Source organism: Suillus fuscotomentosus (assembly GCF_016647785.1).
Source record: "Suillus fuscotomentosus strain FC203 chromosome Unknown F5891scaffold_35, whole genome shotgun sequence".
Classification (NCBI taxonomy): domain Eukaryota; kingdom Fungi; phylum Basidiomycota; class Agaricomycetes; order Boletales; family Suillaceae; genus Suillus; species Suillus fuscotomentosus.
Window position 1 is genome coordinate 431012 of NW_024539547.1, and position 21813 is coordinate 452824.

Below are 21813 nucleotides of genomic sequence, written 5' to 3' on the forward strand. Positions count from 1 at the left end.
GACTCCGGTATCACGATAGTATCGTTAGCTCTCCGTATATGTATCACACCTTGACATCGTGTGCCCTCGGAGTCTGACACGGATCAGAAGCCAAGCCGTTGCAAAGAGGGTGCTGCGCTTTTGCCCAAACTGGATAGCCTGGCAGCCTTCTTGAAGTATGTAACATGCTATGCTTTCATGACGTGCCACCATTTGTTTCTCTTCCGTCTATCACCCGGTGCGTTCCTAATGACGTTGATGACCCTTTTCTACTTGATGAAAGGGTCAGTTTTATTTTAGGGCTTCGGATCTGTCTTCCGAATTCATCGAAGTTACCCCAGCGCCCAACCTTGTCCCACCCTTTCATTCTATTTAGCATTTACTGCCCCACAAGCCACTGATTTATCCCGAGGAGCGGAACAAACTCGATGATGGAAAGAATTGTAAGGCTTCTGATCGGATCCCCCGTGAATTCCTTGTCCTGGATCTTATGTGAAGAAGCCGAGAAGCCATTCAAGTGGCCTACTAAATCAACCCAACTCTATTAATGATCTATGCTGCAATACTTTTTCTCGAGGACTATCATGATATCGATGCTGCAGATGCTGGCAAACACCGCCTGTTGCCTCTTCCATCGGAGCCTCCCTTCCACCGTTCCAAGTCAGCAATGGAATTAGCACATCTGTTGGTGGAAAGGGTTATAGTGAGCGTCATCTTGATAAATAGCACCAAATTTCTATGATGTTAGTCTTCGTTGGAGCAGCTCGTTTTGGTCGAACAACCGTGACCAGGTACAGCTAGACTCTTTCCAGAAGTTCGGTTCGAGATCACTTTGATGTAGTATGGAAAGCAGGATAAGTACATGGCCCTGGATAGCCGTGCTCGTTTTTCGTGTTTATTAGGCAATAGGACTTCGAACACTCCCTCATGGATGTCGTGTATCTCGGTCATACATGCGCATTAGAGACGAATGCGAAAGACATTCTCAATGATTAGCTGGCTATATACTTCTTATGTGACTGACCCCCAACCACACTTCGGCACAGCCTTATGGTACAAAGAACACTTTGCCGAGCGTAGCTGTAGGACCCACACCGAGTCCGCAAACGGATTGGAGCAAACTGGCGCGGAAGAACTATAAACTTGAAGTTTTCATAGCATGATCCCGCCCAAGATCTTCAACCTTGCTAACTCACTCAGGCTGACCTCGCTTATCAGATTTCAAATCTGAGTTGACGAAATGTTTGTTAAGTATTCGTAGAGCGGGAAAATACCTGAGATATAATGCTATATGTTGCTGTGATGTGTTACACCTCCTCTGTGCCATGGCTCTGTCTCAAGAGATCAGAATGCGTATTGTTGTCTTGCGCTACGAACAGCACAGAACAGCAGCAGACATTGCTGAGATTGTCGGATGTACCGAACGAACTGAGACTATAACACCCTCCGTCCGTATCGTGACTTTGGCCAAGCAAACAACCCATTTCGTACTGTGACAAATATATACAAACACATGTTGCGCGGTTTTGCAACTGAAAATCTTTATCCAAACGACTGTATCCAAACGAGGTTCTTACGGTGCACGGAGTCCCAATCTTGGGTAATGTCAGTGACAAAACGAGCTGTACTTTAATGCTATTCCTCGAATAACTCAACATTATGCGAATTCAATGGCTTCGGCGACAACCCACGCAAAAACATGTATATGGGGTTGTACCTGGCGACTTCAAAAAACCTCGATGACCATCAAACTTTCATACTGTGTTAATGCGGTGAGGAACGGCCGACAAAGGTACTATGCAGATCAATCTGAATTCATTGCAAAGGCACAACAACAGGTCTTCCCGTGATCGCTCAAGCTTCAAGAAGGAACCACAGTTTTATTGTCTCCCTCATGAAGCGGACATGACAACTGTTTTTCGGTGTCTTAAAACAGCTTCTAACAGGTGGTGATTCGAAATCGCCTATTTCGCACCGGTCACTATCTGATCACCGATGTACCAGGCGAATCGGACCATTCACTAGTTCCGTCAGCGATTCTTTCCGTCGGTGTAATGTGAAGATAACTGGGTGCCCAGCATCTACGACCCCAAAGGCTTTCGGTCCGGAGGTCACAAGTTACATGCACGCCGCTGTCACTAATCGAGGTTCGCAGTGCGAACGTTGCAACGTTGAACGTTCAACACTTTCATGTTAGAACATTGGTTTGCTTATGCTCGACAGAATGGGATACCTAAATGTGGGTAGTAGCCTATGCCATTCAAATACTAAATTGAGGTCTCCCCGAAGCCCGGGCGATACTTGGTCTCGGAAGTCACCCCATTCCTTGTACTTGTATGAACCACTAATGTGCTATGATCTCACTGAGTCTATCTCAATCAGTGCGAGTTGTCAAGGCCATAATCTCTGTGGTCTTCTGGATAGTAATATTACTGGTGGCGGCACTAATTTTCTTATATCCGTCATATGATGATTGAGCTCTGCGATGATCGGCAAAACAGTGTTTGGTGCTTAGGATATGCCACTCCGCGCGCATGAGTTTATATACGACTATCATGTATTTCCCCTTCAGCGCAATCCATAGTTCTTGTGACACAACAAATTGAAAACACTAGGCCCCAGCCCCCTCAATCACAATCCTCGCACCTTGATTCGTGCGGAATCCTCAGATCTTCCACATTTATGACCTCTTGGAATAAGGTACTTCTCCAGCAGGAGTAGTGCAGGTACGTATTCTGATAGCTTAGTTGGCAGAAGGGTAGAGCCTTCGGCGGTAGCGTTCGTCATCATATGCCACTGTTGAAGCCACACACCAGCTTCTGTCTTGTGCAGACACAATACCAGCCGCGCCAGTCCACTGCGCATGGCCACACATATCTCTGCGCTTAACACTGCTTTGCAGCACAGATCAGCCCCTGCAAGCGGCGTAGCAGACTCACCGTCAATCCTGCTGCACCACATCCGGGTCCGAATCTGCCAGCCAGTGCGTCACGCACTGCAGCCATCTGATGAGATCCACTTGCCACATCCGACTAGGCAGCCCCATTCTTGAAGCCAGACAACTACCACACATGCTGAGGTTGTGCAGAGACGGATGCAGCCCATCATATACCTGGGCACTGGTCTCACTGATCCTGCTCATTGATCCAGACGAGGAGTAGCTCGAACAAGCCATTGAACTCGGGGGTTGCCAACAGTCACGCCGAGTTTCGTGCCATGTTCGAAAGTGGACATTTGCAATGCGAAGGTCCCCACTAGCCGCCGCTCCTGCCACAATTCGGCTAGAAAATTTATCCGGGCCGTGGCGGCGTGGCGGCTTGAGCTTCGCAGATACTGATACCGCGGACGGGCCGCTGACATTGAAAAACATAAGTATTATGCCCCAGAAGCAGATCTAGAGTCGCCACTTCTGCCGCTTAACAAAAGTTTCAAGGCGCTACACGTGAGGCTATGTGTATGATAATGGTCACCCGGAAACACCATTAGAACGTGCACACACCCCACTATCTATCGTCCTGCTCCAATCATAGACTCAATGGCCTGCCAAACACATCATTCAATCCGTCAACCGGCGCTTATCTCATGGCTTCTTTCTCGCATCCCGGTAGGGCAGCATGATGCTGCCTCGATCTCATCAAGTGATGTGGATTCAGGACCTGCAAGATCATCATCGATGTCCTGAGTCTGAGATGCGAGTGGTGCCCACGCAAAATTGGCCTCTAGATTGGCAGCTACATCGACGTGGATACCTGGCTGTGGACTGCTGTGTATGTGTACATGATGTTGATGAATTGGTTTTCCATTAGCCACGACCCTCTAATGATTATAGTGACGAATATTCGCTCGAGTCTTTGTCGGTGCCTCAAACGTGTCTACCAAGAGATTGCAGCGCTTCAGAGACTGACTGCTACCCATATTCGAGAAGAAGCGATCGATGTCGACGACATGGGGAACAATGCATAAGAAGGTGGTCACCAGTGGAGATGCCAGCCTGATTCTCGATAGAGGGAAGGAACTTTCCTCCGGTTTCTGGCAGAATGGCAGACTTCTGCCCACAACACTCCGACTCAAATCTAGTCTTGCAGAAGTCTCTGCCGAATTATTTTGTACCACTACCATCTGTTTGGAAGTCGACAAGTGCTGATGTCGACAATTGGCACGTATCTCAATTGTTACGGCTTGTTTTGGACTTCATAACCATATCGATAGACAGGTATTGATCGATTGATCCTCGATCCTCGGTGGTCTGCAGGTATATGAGCCGAACATTTGTGTCAAGTACTTTGGCTCATGGGCGAGCTCTGCACATTCTTCAGTGGAAGAAACACCGCGTGAGCTTAAGTCATGAGGAACTCGAAATTGAGCAGCGTTGGTCTCTTTCGATTTTTTCATGACCGCCAATAATATAACAGTGAGTCTTTGCAGCAAGCTCTCGTTCCCAGGGTGCCAGGAGAAGAACTACATGTATCGGAAATCTTGGCTGCCAGATAGATGCACATGTACACGTATTGCGAGTGATAACACAGTGGCGGTTGACGGCATGGATCAGCAACATGACGTCTTCGACCATATAAAGTTTTTAAAAAACAAAAAACAATAAGGGATGGATCAGATCTCAGACATGGAAACATGCTGTGTATAGCGTTTGCTACCTCAAGGAGGACATTCCGATCAGTCGCAGTAGGTGAGTCACGGTCGGAGACATGAGGTCCATAACTGCCATAATATGTCCAATGGGGGAAGTAACTTGCGAACTTCTTAAAGTCTTGGGGATATGGAGTGATTTTTTCGCGGTGATCTCCGTGTTCCATGGCAAGGCGGACCTGTGGAGATATGGATAGATGTACCTAGACTTGGCTACGCTAGTCTAAGATGGGTCCCATGTTTTTTGCTGTGCCCAATCGCAATTTTCTGTCCTTGAGAGATTACGATGTTCGAGTGATCGGAGCCTATGGCTTGAAGATGGCCGCTGTGCAGATCGTTGGTTGAATGTCAGGAATGTCCATTCTATACATTTACGGTGCGTTGGTCCAATATTCTTCTGAAAATCAGAGACTCTGGCATTAAATCAACACGCAAGTCATTTTATGTGCGCAACGTCTCAAATGTGAGATAGTTTCGAGCTCTTGCTCGGTTTTCAACTACAAACTAAAATTTTCTCCGTGTTCAGAAGCTATGCAAACGAAACGAAAGCAAAGTGGATTTTGGTAGATGACAAGCGTAAAGAGCGAGTGGGCGATAACGCATCCATTGAACGAGATAGGATAGTGTGGCTGGAATCGAAGGAATGTAAAGTAGTAAGACCAGCATGTTTGATGAATGGGAGCGAGTGGACGATAACGCATCTATTGGACGAGATAGGATATTGTGGCTGGAATCGAAGGAATGTAAAGTAGTAAGACCAGTATTTTTGATGAATGGGAGCGAGTGGACGGTAACGCATCTATTGGACGAGATAGGATAGTGTGGCTGGAATTGAAGGAATGTAGAGTAGTAAGACCAGCATTTTGATGAATGGGGAGCGAGCGGAGGACAATGCATCTATCAAACGAGATAGCATGGCGTGGCTGGAATTGAAGGAATGCGAAATAGTAAGACCAAATTCAATATGCAGAGAAGTCGTACATACCTACGCGTCCCTCTTCATAAATAGATGTTTCTCGCAGGTATGGCGCCATATTGAGTCGCGCCGCATGACACGGACTGTGGGGTCACCACGCTTGGTGTAGTTGCAATTTTGCCATTCGCATGCAATCGGCACTTCCTTGGGGCCAGCAAAATGACTGGCCCCACAATGGGCTCTGAAGTCTTGTAGATTCCCTGTAGCAAACGTGCATGGTATGCCCTCGCATACCCATCCGCAGTACAGCAGCAGAGGGGAAAAGAAAATATCGCTTTGCAGCGGGACTGGAGTTGGCCCAGCTGAAGGCGAAGGTGATATGAACGGAGGTGTGGCAAAGTACCACTGATAGTCATTGTATTCGCCGATGTTTTCCAGGGCGTTCAGTGACATCTTCGGAACGATCAGTGTGAGGTGACAAATGCGGAATCGACGTCACCAACAAAGAGGTCCTCATCATCGAGTTGTCTCTGCATTTTTTTTATCAAGGAGGGACGAGGCAGGTAGTGTCGAACGTTATCAGGACCACAAGTGTCTGGTATTTATGGAGAAATCCGTGGTTAAAGAAGGCCCGCGCGAGAATACGTACTCCTCTGTCCTTGATTTTCGTGCGCGAGGTAAAAAAATCATCGGTGAATAGGAAATTTGTCATGGTCAGGCGAGCAATGGCGGTGTGGCTCAGATCGAAAATCTCCGAACTGATTAGATGGCCAATACGTAGCTTGATAGTAATTGCCATGATCTGCATTCCCCGGAGGCTTAGGAAGAAATGCCGCTTCCTGAATTTCAACTTTGCTAAAACATCAAAAATTACGGACAACCTCGTTCTGGCCATTGCAGCGGGTTCGTTCCCACAGTGATTGAGGGCGAGGCCTCCGTAGATATCGATCGTTCTGATAGAGATAGATAAGAATCAACAGGACGGACACCGAAGAACACAGCTGACGACTGGGCATACCCTGTTCGTTGTGCTTAAGCTTGTGGGTAATTGTTAGCGTTGTTTTATTCCATATATATACGACTCGTATCGACACCGGTTGACACTGGTTCGAGCTGATGGTACGCAGTGTTCTTGTTTGGCTGGTTGCTAAGGCTCAGGCTCCGCTTTGGGGCCCGTCTTCAGAGCCTAAGTATATGACGAGATCTTGATTGTGTTCTATCTAACGGCGCCGGAAAATAGAACTAGTAGGTTAGGGACTCGATGCAGGGAGGTTTATGGCTATGGCAACATGAAACTAAAATTGGCCCGACACAGGATTGTAGGGGGATTGTCTGATGTGACTCACCCAGCTCAGAATCGATTTCTAGGATCAAGACAGGACTGCTGGAATTATGGAACAAGTCATGAATGAAGAGCATGCACGAACGTGCACGACATGACTCACCTAAGCTGTCAAATCTATCTCCACCGCCTCCTCATAGCACCCACATCGTGAAACTTTATTTCTCTGACCCGATTTGTCTGACGGCGGAGAACATGGAGGCACAAACGTTGATAAAAATAGAGCCCTCCGAGTCACAATACAGGAATGTATGTGCTGTAGCAATACGTATTGGGATAAGAAGCATACTTGCGGTGTATGTTTAGTAAAATGAATCACGGTGCCAGAAAGCGAGCGAAGCGTTCATCCAGGTAGAACGTCACCAAAGTGTAGTCAAAACCACCAGATTTGTATGAGGGGATGTCGTACAAAAGTCCAGAACAATGTCAAACGCGCTCCGCACGCAATGTCTATTTCTTCCGCAGTGTCCGAGACCAAGGGGACACAAGGTTAGGTTGCGAGGAGACGGGGACAGCCAAGGAACAACAACAGATCAAAACACGTTGTTAATGAGAATAAGGCCTTATTGTCTACCGTGACAGCGTGTTTCCTATGTGCTTCAGAGTGTCCAGGATGAGGGGAAGAAGCGAAGATATTAACAATAGATATTTGCTAGCATTTAGCCTACGTGCACTCTATCATGATGATACTCAGCTCGAGGTGTCACGTGGTCACTGAGTTACCGCATGCTAATGCCCCAACTTTGACGGTTCGATTTTTCATGACATGTGCTTGGCTAGTCATTGCAACGTCGGCCATTGAAATGGATGACTTCCTGCAGGCAAAGTCATATATAAGTCGCGAAGCGGTAAGTATATACTAAGTGGCAGAGATTGGCTCTTTTGAACCGTGAGAACAAATTTCCTGAGAAACCTGCAAAGTTGCGGGCACTTTGTCAGTTTTACCTCTCACACCCATGCTATTACCATACCTTTGCTTGTTCTACCATCTACTGATATCCTATCAGTATTATGATCAGAGGCACGAAGTCACGGGGTTGTCCAATACCCATATCGATCGATATTCTCTGCCACTCGGGCTGAGTCCATGGTCCATTCATGGATCAATCCGAACTTTGTGAACGTTGGCGAGAGCACAATTACCTCACCGCCCGAACACACGCTCAGCCACCGCTTCTGAGTTGTAGCGTTCTGACAGGCAACGCTACAGGTTTCAAGTTTTCCCGCATACTCGGAAATGTGCGTAAAGGGATTGCATAACGTAAGTAGCATTTCTTTCGGCGATCATCGATCAGTACAATTCTCCTACGTTATCTGATGAAGCCATTGTATCAATTTGGCACTTGCCGGACACTTGACACGGGGTCTTTATACGCTCGTGCATGATCCATTCTTATTCATATTATGAGTGAGAATTTATCTTCTCTCTGAATTTGCTTGCTTTCCTATTTACTACTTCACTTCCAAACGTACCTTGATAACTTAATGCTGACAGTCGTGTGACACTTTAGGATCAAGATCAAAGGTCTCGGGGCTGGATTACATCAATTTGTTCGCAATGATTTTTGCGTTATAGAGCATCTACCAAAATGACATGTTTGCATTCGGTCAGCTTACAACATCCGCGGGCCTAATCAAATTCCCAATGAGATCTAGCCAGTGTCAATATTGATGGCATGATGTTGGAGTAATTTGTTCTAAACGAGTGGTCATAAATGGTTGGTTCCGCATGTATCCGCCTTCTCGTCTTCTACATTTGGGTAGGTGTTACAAACTTTTGAGAGCCCGAGCCCATTGGTAAATAGGACCGCGGAAAATGTTCGTGAGATCATCAAGATAGCGCACACCCAAGATATATCAGAATATCCCAGCAAGGCTCTCCTCGTCCACTGCCATGTTTTTCAATATATCTCTGGCTTCTCTCGCAGGTCGTGATATAGTGGAGCGTTCGTTGGCAGCACTTTCTTTGACTTTCAGAGCCACACTGCGCAAGAGCCCCAGTTTAGCGAACAGCGTGGCCGCTGGGTCTAGGTAGTCGTCCGAATCGGGAGATAGGACAGCAACGATGGCATGCGATGCGAGGGCCGATGGAGGTGTTCCAGATATCAGGTATGCACTGGTGATGATGATCAATACGTGAAACCAAATGGAGGCGTTCTTTTCACTTACTTGACAATCGGCTTCAGTGATTGCGGATTTGTTGACAATGAGGCTATCAATGCTGCTGTTGCCTGAACGTAGTGATCTAGAGATTCGTTAGCAAATGCACGAGACCAACCCCAGTTCTCAATAAAACTCACCCTCGTGTGATTCTCGGAATGCGTCATGGACAAGTTCAATGCACGATTCCCTAGCCTTATCTCCAATACCACCGTGCGCGGAAGAACTCTTCACGACGTTCGATAATGCAAGGACAAAGCTAGCAGCAATCTCCTCCTCGCTTGATCTTGCACCAGCGATGAGCTCCGTAACAACAGGATCAACTCTTGGCTGGCTGTGCATGAGGATACCCAAAGCATCTGCTGCACGAGTTCGTACAACGGTAGAAGATGTGTCGCTAACTGCCTTCACAAACGTGCGCTGAAGCTGAGGGAAGAACGGTTTAACATGACCGGGAATTTTCTCAAGCATGGAGGCCAGTGCACTGAGGATGGCGGTCTTCACACCAGGAGGATATGTGGTGGCTTGCGTTGCAACGCGAATGAGGGGCCCAGTGAATGGCACCACGAAAGGTTTGATAGCAGACTCCTCCGTCCGTTCCACCAAGTCTCCGATAGCATATGCTGCATTCTCGCGTTGTTCGTTGCTGCCATTCGTGAGACCAGCAATAATGATAGGGACGGTGGGTGCGACTCCCTTTTGCAGACTGAATCCAGGAACATATCGGCCAGGTGCACCAGTGCTCTCGATCGTCCGGCGCAGAGGGACCACGAGGGACTCCAGTTCATCCTTTGGCACTGACTTGACGAATACATCAAATGCCTGCCAAGCCGCAGTATGGACTGGAACCTCTTGGTCATCGAAGAGAGACACAAGTTGTCGGACCCAGTCAACGCGGTATAACGACGAGTCTAGGTCAGATTCCTCGCAGAACACTGCAAAGAGATTACAGGAGCTAATCCGCCGTTTTGGTGCATCACTCTTGGCCCTGAGCCAGAAGACGATAAGTAAATATGCAAGCTTACAGAGCAGGAGCAACTGACCATCCAAGAAAGAGTAACATCAAGGTGTTCAAACCTTCTGGGTCTTCTATTGAGGCTAGAAGTGCGCGCACAGCCTCGTCAATAGCGTCCCGTAGTTCATCATCTTGGTCTTCTTCCAAAACCTTCACTAATGCTCCAAGGATGACAATAAGGCGCTTGCTCAAGGCATGCCCAGCAACGGTAACAAGAGACGCTAAAGCTCTAGCATTGAAAACCGTCATAGGTGTGGCAATCAAGGTCGGGATGAGAACAGGGAACACAGTAGACGCCCGGACCTTGAATTGGGTGAGTACATCCTTGTTCACAAACAAAAAGGACGATACATACCGACATAACCTCCCTCAAAGCTTGAAGTGCAGTGTCTGAACTTGCACCAGGCTGGCGTAGAGCCTCCAACAAAGTAGGGATCGTCTGGTCAATCGCTTTTGCACCGAGATGCTCTTGGAGCACATCGAATGCCTTTGCAGCCGCCGAACGTACACTAGCGTCGTCATCCACTAGAGAGGCACGGACCATGTTAATGATTTCGTTTTCATGGCCATCACGTTGTGCATCGGATGTGCTCTCGCTGAATGCCGTGAGACACTACGAAAGGGGAGAAAAGAAGCGTTCTTACATTACATCGCACAGCATAAGGCAAACACCTTCGCGGGTACGAATATCAGGAGAATGCGACTTGGTATGAAGAATTGAGAAAATTTCGCCCAGAACCTTCTCGCCGGACTTGCGGCTTAGCTCTGCCGTGGTACGACTGGCAGTCTTGAACAAAGAGATGAACGAAGAAATATTTAATTATGCCGTGTAAACTTACCTCTTGCTGTTCGAACTCTTCGCTGGAATACAGTTTCACTAACTGACCAACAAGCTCCGGGAGAATTTCGCGTACTATGTCGTCATCATCAATTGCAACCATCAGACACATCCGCGTGACTCACCAGTGCGGGGTGTGTTGTGCACGAGTGCCTTCCATATGTGAACAGAAGATTGCCGAACAACGTTGACTGCATCTTGTCTTGCAAGGTATAATGCCGATAAAATCCGGTTACGGCGTTCTTCTCCAAGAACATCTGTGAGCGCGCGGCGAGAAGATTCTACGACTGCAACTTCGGCCACTTCCTCTTCATCTTCAACTTCAGCCTTCCCACTAATGCCCGATACCTTGAATAAGAGCTCTCCAACCAGAGTGATTGATGATTGCTGACGACCGGTGATAAAGTCATGTAAAAATATGCTGCAAAAAAGGACTCACCCTAATGCGCCAACCGGCATCAAACATGCCTTGCTCAAGTTCAGGAAGGAGCAAGTCAATCGCCTTGGTGGAGTAATTGGTTACAATCATCCGCCCTGCTCGCATAGCAGCTTCCCGAACGTACTCTTCCGTGTCAGACAGTCCGCTCAAGATGGGGGATATGATTTTCGGTAAATGTGGTTGGAATCGAGCGCCGAAGGTAGCCGGTAGATATACGAGGAGAGACATGAAACCTTCCCTGACGGTACTCCGAGGGGACTGCGCATTTGCAATAATGTCAGGGAGAAGGCCTTCAAGTCGTTCCATGCCAAGTCCGGAAAGCACTTCGCTGAGACCCTGAGCCGCACCTTGTCGATCAACACCAGAGGTGTCGGTCTTAAGCGTTCTCAAAAGTCCAGGGACAACGTCAGGGAAGTGGGCTTCTCCGAGACGTTCAACGAGCGTCCCGAGCGCCTTTGCAGCAGTCGCGCGTGCTTCTGGCACGGGATCAACCAGAACAACATGCACCAACGGTAAGAGCGAAGACAGGTACGGCACAAAATCCTTGGAGTCCGTTAAAGATGCGAGATTGCCAACAATTTGGGCGGCTCTCTTCTTGCCTTCCGTCCCTCGTTCCCGTAATCCACGCTCGATAATGGGTATGACCTGTGAACCCATAAGCTTTGAAAACAGCAATTTGAAGCAGCAGCTCACCAGCGCCAGAGAGGAGTGATCGATGTAGTGCATGAATGATGTCTTCAGGAGGGCTGACAAAGCGTTTGTCGTCTTGGCAGGATCCACAAGCGCCTTCAGTAGCGTTGGAACAAGAGCCTGTATCTCAGGGTTATTGATGACTTCTCCAAACTGTTTTAGACTCTTGTTGGCCGCAGTTTTGACTTGAGCATGGGTATCCGTCAGAACGCCAGTAAGGCGCGGAATGACGATGGGCAGTGATAGTGATAGTTGTCGGGGCGAGCAGTAAGCCATCATGCCCATCAATTCGATGGAACCCTTTTTGGATCTCCACTGTTTCTCGTCCAAACCAGACAATAATGAAGGGAGAATGAGCTTAACGCCATACCCGGACATATTACCCATGATCACCCTTGCTGCATCCTGAGCAGCCTCGCGTACGTCTGCTGTTGCGTCACCGAACACGGTCAACAGAATGGGGAGGATAAATGTGATGTATGGCTCGAATAGTCGGCCAAGCGTGTTCGACAAAGTTTCAAATGCAAACATTGCGCCTTGACGCGTTTCAAAACGCTTTTTATCCTCAGCAGCTGTCCGGAGGCGGTTGATGACATCATATTGTTTCATGGCGCCTATTCCCAAACCCTTGATGGTACCTGCAAGACCATAGGCAGCTCCCCGTCGACTGGCATATTTCGATCCATCAAAGAGTTCCTCAAATAAGTGATCAACGAGCGTGCGAACACCTGGGCTCATGAGTTTGACTAGGGGCACAAGACAGTCGGAAACAGCTATTTGAACTTGTTCTGCCGGAGTTTTGAGAGCTTCGACCAGTCGGTCGACAATGCTGGGAATGCGTGTATCCGAAGCGTCGAGATGCCTAGCAACGCGTCCGAACAGAATGACAACGGCTTCCTTGATTTGATCCCCAGTTTCATTCGCAGCACTCGGGCCACCTAGATGTTCTTCAAAAGTCGAGAGTAGCCCCGCAAGCCGCTTTGAGCCATGGATATCGATCACAGCAGTTCCAGCCCGAAGCATTCCGCGGCGCACGTCCGATGACCTGTCACCCAATGCTTCGTCCTTAATCAAGAATACGAAGAACGGTTCAACCTGGTCCTCTGTGAATGACGGAGCCAAGTGCTCAAATGCAAGGGCCACTGCCACCCGGGTAGCCCATGGATCGGAGCGATCGAGGCTAGAAGCAATAACCATGCCCTGGGCATCAAGTGAGGATCATAATCGGAAAGTTTAATATGACACTAACGTATTGGTCGAACTCGGGTGCAAGAATTTTAGCCTTCAAACTGATTAGAGCCGAGCACGTAAAGAAGGATGAGGAATCATACCTTTTCCCGGTAGAAGTTTTGTAGAGCAGCTATGGTCAGTGCACTCTTTCGAGGCCAATAAATTACAGCCTCCGCGATGGCCGATGCCGTGCTGGTTCGAACGTACGCATTGTTGTGCTCTAATAGACACATTAGAATTTAAGTATAGAAACATGAACTACATACCGAGATAGCTCATGAGCTTGTCAAGGAAGTCTTCTGGCACATCCAAGCCATTATCCTCCCACGCGTGATTAGCGAGACGGGCATTCTGCTCGTCATCGTCATGGCAGGCTATCCAAAGTTGCGGAGACCAATCAAGATCGGTCAGATCGAATGGCTACGAAAACGATGAACACAATTAGCGCAAACTGCAAGAAAATGATACTGACCTGGATGGCTTGCAGACAAGCGTTCCTGACGTAGACCTCTTGCAATAGTGTGCCATCAATGAGCACACCGACCTCATCACGGGTGGCATTCGACTGCACAGCCTCCCCGAGGTCAATGAGAACAGATGACGCTTCCTTGCTAAGTCGCGGCTGATGTCTTATGGCGTGGAGGACGTGCTCCATGGTTGCTGTTCGGGGAAATGCTGCATCCGAAACTGCGAGAATATTAGAAACGCATCAACTCTTACACCGAAGACAAACATTCGCTGCAGTGAAACTTGATGATGTCGAGCACGAGAGTTATTTGTTCGAGTGCTTCATCGCCATCATCTTGGCCGGCGTCTACACCACCCTTCAGTAACACCTGTGCAAGGAGTGGAAATGCATAGGAGAAGGTTGCAGCGTCAAACGGAGTTTGTTCTGATAGCGATCGCAGACGATAGAGAACGCGTAGCACAAGAGCTAGAGAATTGTTAACACATCACTTGTTTTCCAGACGACAGATAAAACCTACAGCTAAGTTGTTCAGCCTGCAGTTCCTCGGGCACCGATGCTATCCCAAGGCTTCGCAATGTCGCCACACCAACCCACTTGTGGAACGTGTCCAAACGTGCTGAGCAGCACTTGGCGAGGTCCTAGGACGGAAGATATGAGTGCAAAGCGCCCAAAGGAAACCCACACAGACCTACCAAATAGGCTTCAAATGCTTGCGATCCAATCAGCCTCGATCCTTGACCCATAGCTCCCTCCAATAACAGCGCTAAAATGGAGGAAACATACATTCGCAGCTCGGGGACATTAATAGACGCTAAACTCTGAATGTATGACAACCCTCGTCGCAGATTGAGCTTGATAGTGGTGACTCGCTGTCGCACAATTGCTTCCTTGTCCAGCTGTGCTTGTACGAGGGCTTGAGCTTGCTTCGACAGCGTAGCTGTCGCGCCACCCTTCTTGTTCGCAAGCGATTTACGAAGCTCGGCCTCCCAGCGGGCAATATCAGCGTCTTTCCCCTTCTTAGGACCTTCCTCTCCCTTCTGAGAGGAAAGAACTGCGCAACAAGAACACAATGAATATGGCGTAATTCCTATGATTCATTTACTTACCATCTACGTACGTCATGCCTTCTGGCGTTTCCCAGATACCGAACTCAGCTTCGGACAGTGCATTGATTTTCGAAGGGTCGATATCGGCTCGTAACTGCTCCATGATCTTCGGTAATACATTTTGGGGACATACAAACGCCAATGTGCTAATCGCTCGATAGCTCGCGTCCGCAAAGCCAAACTTAAAATCCATAATTGTCAGCGCGTTCAGAAAACGTGAACATACAAAAATACCTTCGAATCAATAGTGGATGCTGTCAAAATGCTCGACATCGCTTGGTCAACCCGACGAGAAATTAAATTGTGCGGGTCCACGCCAGTCTTCTGGCACAACTCAATCCATAGCATGCGGGATGGAGGACCTGATGCGTTTTTAAAGTGTTCAGCAGCAGTCGATAGGGTAGTGAAGGAGGAAGCTCACAAACGGCAGAGTGATGTGCCAGAACAATGAGGTCTACTAGTTGATCGTCTCTCTCCCCCGCACCGGCTTCTCCCTTATTGCCACAGCACAGTATCAGTGCCGCACACCTTCGCTGATTGTCTGGAGCAGGTTGTTCCGTCTCTTCTGTCACTGATGCATTCTTGACGACAGCCGACTTCTCTTTGACCAATGAAGCTGTCAGTGCTTCGCGCAGGATCGAAATGACAAGCTGTGGGAGTGATTGAACAGCTGCTTCGATAGTCTGAATCGCTACCCTGCGAACTTCAGATGATTGCGAGTGAATGGAAAGATGAACCAAAACGGAGCCGAGTTGCAACCTGAGAATGATGTCAAAATGAAAGAAGTAATGTAAGACGATTATACTGGCCGTAACTGTTCGCTTTTGAGCAGCTCGTTCTTCAGGCGGAAAAGAGATAGGTTCGCGGCACGTAAAAGCCACAGCTCGTCTTCTACGTCAGTCAATTTTTGGTATATTTTATCCGAAATGACGAATGAAGGCTTGGCTTGTGTGCCGGTCAGAACTTCGATGGATGCGTTGCGAGTTATGATATCACCTTGAAGAAATGAGTACGAAACGCAGCATCGACCGAAGAGAATGAACATACCAAACTTCCCCGTGTTTGTCAAGGGACCCATGAACAGAGCGAGGGCAACATATCCCTCCAATGGACCAACTGCTGCAGTCAGAGGATTTGCGGTCACAACCTTTAGGTTAGTTTCAAGAGCACTTATGATGCCCGTTGAAAAAGCCAAAACAGCATCGGTGTCGACCCTGTCAACGTTCCAAAGCGCTGACCCAGCGATAGATACAAAGGCTCTCCTGATGACAGGCTTCGTGTTGGTCATCTCCTTCGCAATCACAGCTATTGCGTCTGTAGGTACTTCTATACTTGCCTTGAGGATAAAAGTGAGATGCACCGCCATGATCGATACCAGCACCCCAATAGCCGCGTCATTCGTTTCCTTCACGAGTAGCTGAGGCACATTCTGGAAAACAGTAGCCGAAACCTCAGCGCCTGGCGGCATCGTGGCGAGCATTGCATAAAGCGTAAGTCGATGCTCTGGGCCTGTGGTTTTACCAGTCTTGGGCGGTGTCAAAACATCCGTGAGCGCTGCACTAACGCTGGTAGAATCGATGCCCTTGGAGATCAGGACCTTGAAAAGACCTGTTGCATTCGTGCGCACGGCAGGGTTGCTAGACTTGGCGGAGTTGAGGGAGGCAGTAAGGAGCTTTTTGAATGTAGCGGAGTCGAGGTTATGAGAGTACGCAAGTAAAAAATCTGCGATCACTGCAAGCAGTTAGTCGGATATTGACAAACCTAATGTACATACATACCACTTAGTGAATATTCTGGTGATCGCAAAAGTGCCTTTTCCATAGTTGGTAATACAGTTGCTGTTAGATCGCTAGAGGTTACACAAGTCCCTATGAAGTCCTGAAGCGCGCTCTGCCACGACGTATATTGAGATTTGATATCAGGTAACAGATATAGGCACCTTACAGAGGAGTGCGACGGAACAGGATTTTTGGACATCACAACGCAAGTCGTATAAAGATCGAGGATGCCATTCTGGTATCGCATTCAGCAGGTACCACACTAGAAGAACATGCTTATATTACCTTGATCGCGGAAGGAATTTGGGTGAGCGATTTGTCCTTCACATTTTTCAGACGAAGCGTCACATCCACAGCAGAACTCAGCAACGAAATATGTATAAGGGGAGTTTGACTAGATTTTGCTTCCGCTACGAGTGTTGCCATGAGAGTGGGAAGCTCTTCCGGTACAGACCTAAGGGCCCTGCGTGTACGAACAAATGCACTTTTCTGCATAGTTGGTTTTGTCCGCGTAGAGCGGTTAAGCTGCATATCAAGAAGTGTCGCGAAGATTTCGACGAGCACTTTCCATGAAGGGGATGAAGTAAAGCCAGGAGAGGACCGCAGACACGTTGCATAAAGCCCGCATGCCCAACTTAAGAGAACGAAGATATCTGCAGGAGCATATGTGCTATACGCCAATATCAGCCAATATCTAGCGGTGAGAGATGAGAACCAGACCTTGGTGAACCACGCTTAGCTATGTGTGATACTTCGTTCGCAAGCCATCCTAGAACTTGCTCTGTGACTCCCAATTTTTGGCCAGCATCAGCTGTCTCATCCTTCTCAATCAATGTCATTCCCACTTCCTCGACGGCATCGCGGGAAGCGCCATCAACGTATCGGGGATATGTTTGTGTCAGGAGTTGGAAAACATCCATGATTTGCCTCAGGCTCAATCCTGGAAAACAATTTGAAATTACAATGTTGCCCGACTACTGTGAACTGCAGCACGTGCCTCCGTTGTTCGCAAGCCATAAAAGTTCTTCCTGTAAGAACTGCAGGCGAATTCTGGTACTGCTGGTTAAAAGTCTTCCCTGTGCGATTTGCATGGCCTTTTGCCAGTCCTCTTGTACGAGATCTCTGTCCCATAATTGTCCGCTCGTATCCTCACCATCCATCTCGTGCGACGGGTTTGTCGCTAAGACTAGCCACGATTCGATATCGGTTTTGCCTGAGGACTCCGATCGGCCTAGTCTCTTGAGCTTTGCAAGTGGCGCTTTATGAGGCAGGATGAATGGGCGGGTCGGTATGTAACGATGCTAACAGTATTCTCGTACTTGTCTCTGCGAAATCAAGAAGTCGACTTGAAGAAACTTGGAAGTGAAGATAGAATATCCAGAAACATTACATTATGTAATTAATAATATATTTCGCACACTAACCCAATTTGATCTTTGATCGAAGCACAAGGAAGCCCTTGGAGGCGAAAGCTTATAACAAGAGAAATTAAGACATGGCATAATCACTCTCTTAGTCTCTCACCACATTCATCGTCGCTCCTTTACCTTCGCGCATCCAGGCAGGCGTTTATCACGCGTCGATTCTCCAAGTACTACTTATTGCGACTTGTCTACTCACATCAACTGCTAGACCTTCCTAATCCAGCACTGTATAGTCAAACCGTAGTATGTACTACCTATACAACACCAAGAGCATGCTGACAGTCGGCTCGCTTGGAATAAACAGATAATTCTGACTGTTTCTATACTCACTCGTTGTCAACTTGTGTCCGAAAATAGACATTTTACGTGCGGTGGGTTCATACTGAATAATACCTTCCGAGTTGTGACCCACAGATCAACCGTAGATTCATTGAAGCACCATAATCATGCCTTTCACCGACGACGGAAGTCCCACCGATACCTCTATCTCTCCCACTGAGACTGAGACGGACCTTGGCTTCAGTCCTCCGAGAGACTGGCATGCTGTAGCCGTAGCCGTGACCGTTGGCGTTGTCGGCGTCTTCCTGTTTGCGCTCATCACATGGCTTCTCCTACGCCTGCGTCGCAGACCAGCTGATGAAGTCGATGCAGCTTTCTCCCCCCGCATGCGGCGCATCTTCACATTAGATAATACTCGACTCTCGACTGAGTCCAAGTTCAGTTTCAGTAAGTTCCCGCTGCTCAAGGGAGAAGTACCATTCTTATGGTTTTTTTCCAGTGCGGAAACCGATGCGAGTGGCTCACCAGCAGGACGATGGTTCTTGGGACTTTTCGGATCCAGACCCGACGCAATTATACGTACCTTCCATTCCGAAGTGTCAGCTCTCCTCGCCGTGCGCACCACCACGTTCGAATCGCTCTAGTATATACAAGGGCGAGCTGTCCCCCGCTCACTCAGATCTTGAGGCTCCTCCACCTGCTTACTGCGTAGACGGAACTATGTGGTCCATGTGTACCCCTCCAACAGACCATCCACCCCAAGCCATTGCCTACTAGTTTTGCTCAGTTATTCTTACCTTCACCTTCAAGCTGTTGTTCCCATTTTTGCTACCTTCGGCACTTTGATTTTTCTGTATTTCGAACTGCCTTTTGTCATGTGCCCTTGTTTGTGACTTTTTAGGATTGTATAACTGATACGCCGTGTACCATACAGAGACCCTGGTAGCACAGCTCAACATGGCACACGACCACGATCGTCGATATGTACAACCACACTTGTACTTCATACTACTGCTTGTGGTTAATATATCTAAGATCTGCGTGCTTTTAATAGTTATGGCGTCATCAAATATAAAGCGAGGGAATGCACACTACATGAGTATGATCGCATGGCCAACTAATCCAACTTCAACACATTCTTTTGCTGAACGAATATCAATGAGCTTTCCATCAAATGTTACATAATTTGAGTTCAAGTTCCATTCATCGAAAGGTCAGAATTCCCAAGGTGATGTTCGTGCAAGTTGTCTCCAGCCGGCTTTCGCGCAGTGATGGCCAATCACTGCAGAGACTTAAGGTAAGTAACATGTGCCATTGTCGTTCTCTCGTCGATCCAAAAGAGGCAGGATCACACTCGCCAAAATTCCGCATGATCATGAAATTATCAACTGCGAAGTATGATACGTGATTGAATTAAAAGGTTTAGTGATGAGTTATACAAAAGCACGCAGAGAAACTCTGACAAAACAGCAAAACCATATGAAGAATGGCATCAGAGTCAACCAACGAGATCCTCATCAGAGTCAGAAATAGTAAAGGGAGAGCTGCGAGCCCTTTTCTTCATTGCGCCAGGCGATTCAGAGACTAGGTATCAGAGGTGAGACAGAGTAAGTATCCAATCAAACGCAATGCACGAACCGGTGGTTGATCGGTGACGTTTTGAGGAAGCGGGCTCTAGAATGGTTGCATGAATCTGGTCCTTTGTTTTGGGAATCTTGAATGGAACGGCCACCCTGACATCGCAAGACAAATCTGGATCCATTGCCATGTCACAGTCATGGAGACGAGTGCTGTTGGATTTGAGAGCCTGATGCATGTGTAAGTTACATGCAGGCTTGATGAACTATCAAGTACTTACATGTACAAGGGCATTCAACGTCTTGGCGACCTCTGAATTCAGCGCGCTATCCTTTTCAGTTGTTGCTTGGGCACAGGCCATATGTTTGACATATGTGACAAGCTCTTTTATCGCATCCTGATCCCGTTGCTCTAGCTGAATCTGTTGCAGCTTCGACTTGAAGGCTTCATCTATGTTAGCAGACGTAATGGGAGTGACACCCTTGGGAATTTCTATGTCGTCCCACCACTGCCACATTGTACTCGTCGCAAATTTGTCACTAAGTCGAAAGTGAAAGTTCGGTTTCATCATTTGAACGAGAATATGCTCAAGTTGCTTTCTGAGGCCAGCGATAATGGAGTCCGCCAAGATCACAGTTCTGTATTCCCTTGCTTTTCGTAGTTCGAGCAATACTGCCTTGACCAAGGGTTCGATGTCACGTTTTGCATTCTTCAGTGTCTTGTCTCGCCACCTCCATTTCGTGACACACATAGCATAGGTACCCCTGCCCTGGCTAAAGCGCGAGTTCCCTTTCGAAATGTTCTTCATTGATAAAAGAAGTTGTTCGAATACTCGCTTCTCATCTCCTGGAAGTTTGTCGAAAGCAATATTGACCTGCACCATGTCTTTTGGACGGTCCTGTTGGATCTCCTTCTGGCTGATTGTCGACATGGCGTTGTGAAGGTGGAGTATTTGACTGTTTCGACGCTCCCACAAGAAATGACATAGCTTTCGTCATGATCGTCAGCGAGCAGCTTGTGATAGATACATCCACCATACCTGTACATCTGCATCTGGTGCATAGATCCTTACTACATGGTTTACGACATTGTGGATCATTACCTCTGATTTGTCGTCCATCTCATGGCTCTTGGCATGAAGAGCAGGGTAGTACTCGAGAAGGGGCTCAAACCACCTGCAAATCTGTAGTTAGTTAGCGTGGTACTGAACCCAGAGATTGAGGATAAATACATACTTCAATCACCCCTTCCTTCACGACACTGAGAGACGACCATGCATATTCTAGCAGCCAAGCAGACAACAGGGGAATGGGTGCATTGCTTGCATCATCCTGAGGTGACAACCACACAGCAATACGAGCTGTTATCTTGTCATATCGTCGCATGACATCGTTTGCCTCTATGGCGTCGTTGCTCTCTTCCAACCATTTTTTTTGCAAAATTGTTGTGATCTTGTGACGGTAGTGTTTCAAGGCGCCTAGGTACACATTGGTCTTCTCATCTATGTCAGTGTGAATACATGTACTAAATACTTCCTCAGCACAAGTATCGATCTTATCGAATACATCATCAAAAACCGCAAGGTCTGATGTCTTGCGAGTTAGTGATCTGCATTCTCCATAGGCCAATCTGTCTCTGAGCTTCAGCACCCTCGGGACCATCATCATCAGCCTGTTCTAGGGTGGCATTTACAGTCTTGTAATCTGGGAAATCGTCGTCGGACGCTAATTTCTTCATGGTATCAGTCTGCGACACAATAAATCGAAGGTATAGCTTGGTAAATGGACAGTTGCGTTAGCACTGGGCAGCAAAGATAGTTGCAATGAACTTAAAGAAACCTACCCCCATTACTGTTTCGATGGATTTCTCCAGCCAAACAACGGAAAACTCCCGCCGTTCACGGAAGTGACGACCGAGGGGAAGAAG

General features: G+C 47.8%; 4 protein-coding genes across 4 annotated transcripts; 1 reads left to right on the forward strand and 3 right to left on the reverse strand.

The window, feature by feature from the left end:
• Positions 1-5422: 5422 nt before the first annotated feature.
• Positions 5423-5992, reverse strand: F5891DRAFT_1190246 (uncharacterized protein; the record flags this gene model as incomplete). The annotated part of the gene is made up of 2 exons (XM_041367264.1): positions 5423-5546; positions 5613-5992. The coding sequence occupies 2 exons, from the start codon at positions 5990-5992 to the stop codon at positions 5423-5425; spliced, it is 504 nt and encodes a 167-aa protein (XP_041224631.1).
• A 2441-nt stretch (positions 5993-8433) lies between these two features.
• Positions 8434-17965, reverse strand: F5891DRAFT_435603 (armadillo-type protein). The gene is made up of 27 exons (XM_041371822.1): positions 17604-17965; positions 17327-17546; positions 16892-17276; positions 16773-16841; positions 16607-16718; positions 15876-16559; positions 15638-15824; positions 15250-15587; positions 15063-15190; positions 14829-15009; positions 14415-14773; positions 14240-14360; positions 13987-14187; positions 13726-13940; positions 13520-13673; positions 13355-13473; positions 13273-13305; positions 12027-13223; positions 11334-11978; positions 11020-11281; positions 10896-10969; positions 10701-10843; positions 10412-10652; positions 10085-10359; positions 9182-10029; positions 9051-9126; positions 8434-8997 (listed from the first exon to the last, which is right to left on the reverse strand). Exons 1-27 carry the CDS (start codon positions 17764-17766, stop codon positions 8739-8741), a joined length of 7689 nt encoding a protein of 2562 aa, XP_041224632.1. The 5' UTR covers positions 17767-17965; the 3' UTR covers positions 8434-8738.
• A 96-nt stretch (positions 17966-18061) lies between these two features.
• On the forward strand, positions 18062-19360 carry F5891DRAFT_1041238 (uncharacterized protein). The gene is made up of 3 exons (XM_041362054.1): positions 18062-18273; positions 18335-18756; positions 18809-19360. The coding sequence occupies exons 2-3, from the start codon at positions 18477-18479 to the stop codon at positions 19084-19086; spliced, it is 558 nt and encodes a 185-aa protein (XP_041224633.1). The 5' UTR covers positions 18062-18273; positions 18335-18476; the 3' UTR covers positions 19087-19360.
• Positions 19361-19713: 353 nt separating this feature from the next.
• F5891DRAFT_435741 (uncharacterized protein) lies at positions 19714-21777 on the reverse strand. Its single transcript, XM_041371823.1, has 6 exons — positions 21730-21777; positions 21123-21660; positions 20927-21070; positions 20168-20875; positions 19948-20116; positions 19714-19893 (listed from the first exon to the last, which is right to left on the reverse strand). The coding sequence occupies exons 2-6, from the start codon at positions 21552-21554 to the stop codon at positions 19808-19810; spliced, it is 1539 nt and encodes a 512-aa protein (XP_041224634.1). The 5' UTR covers positions 21555-21660; positions 21730-21777; the 3' UTR covers positions 19714-19807.
• Between the last annotated feature and the right edge of the window lie 36 nt (positions 21778-21813).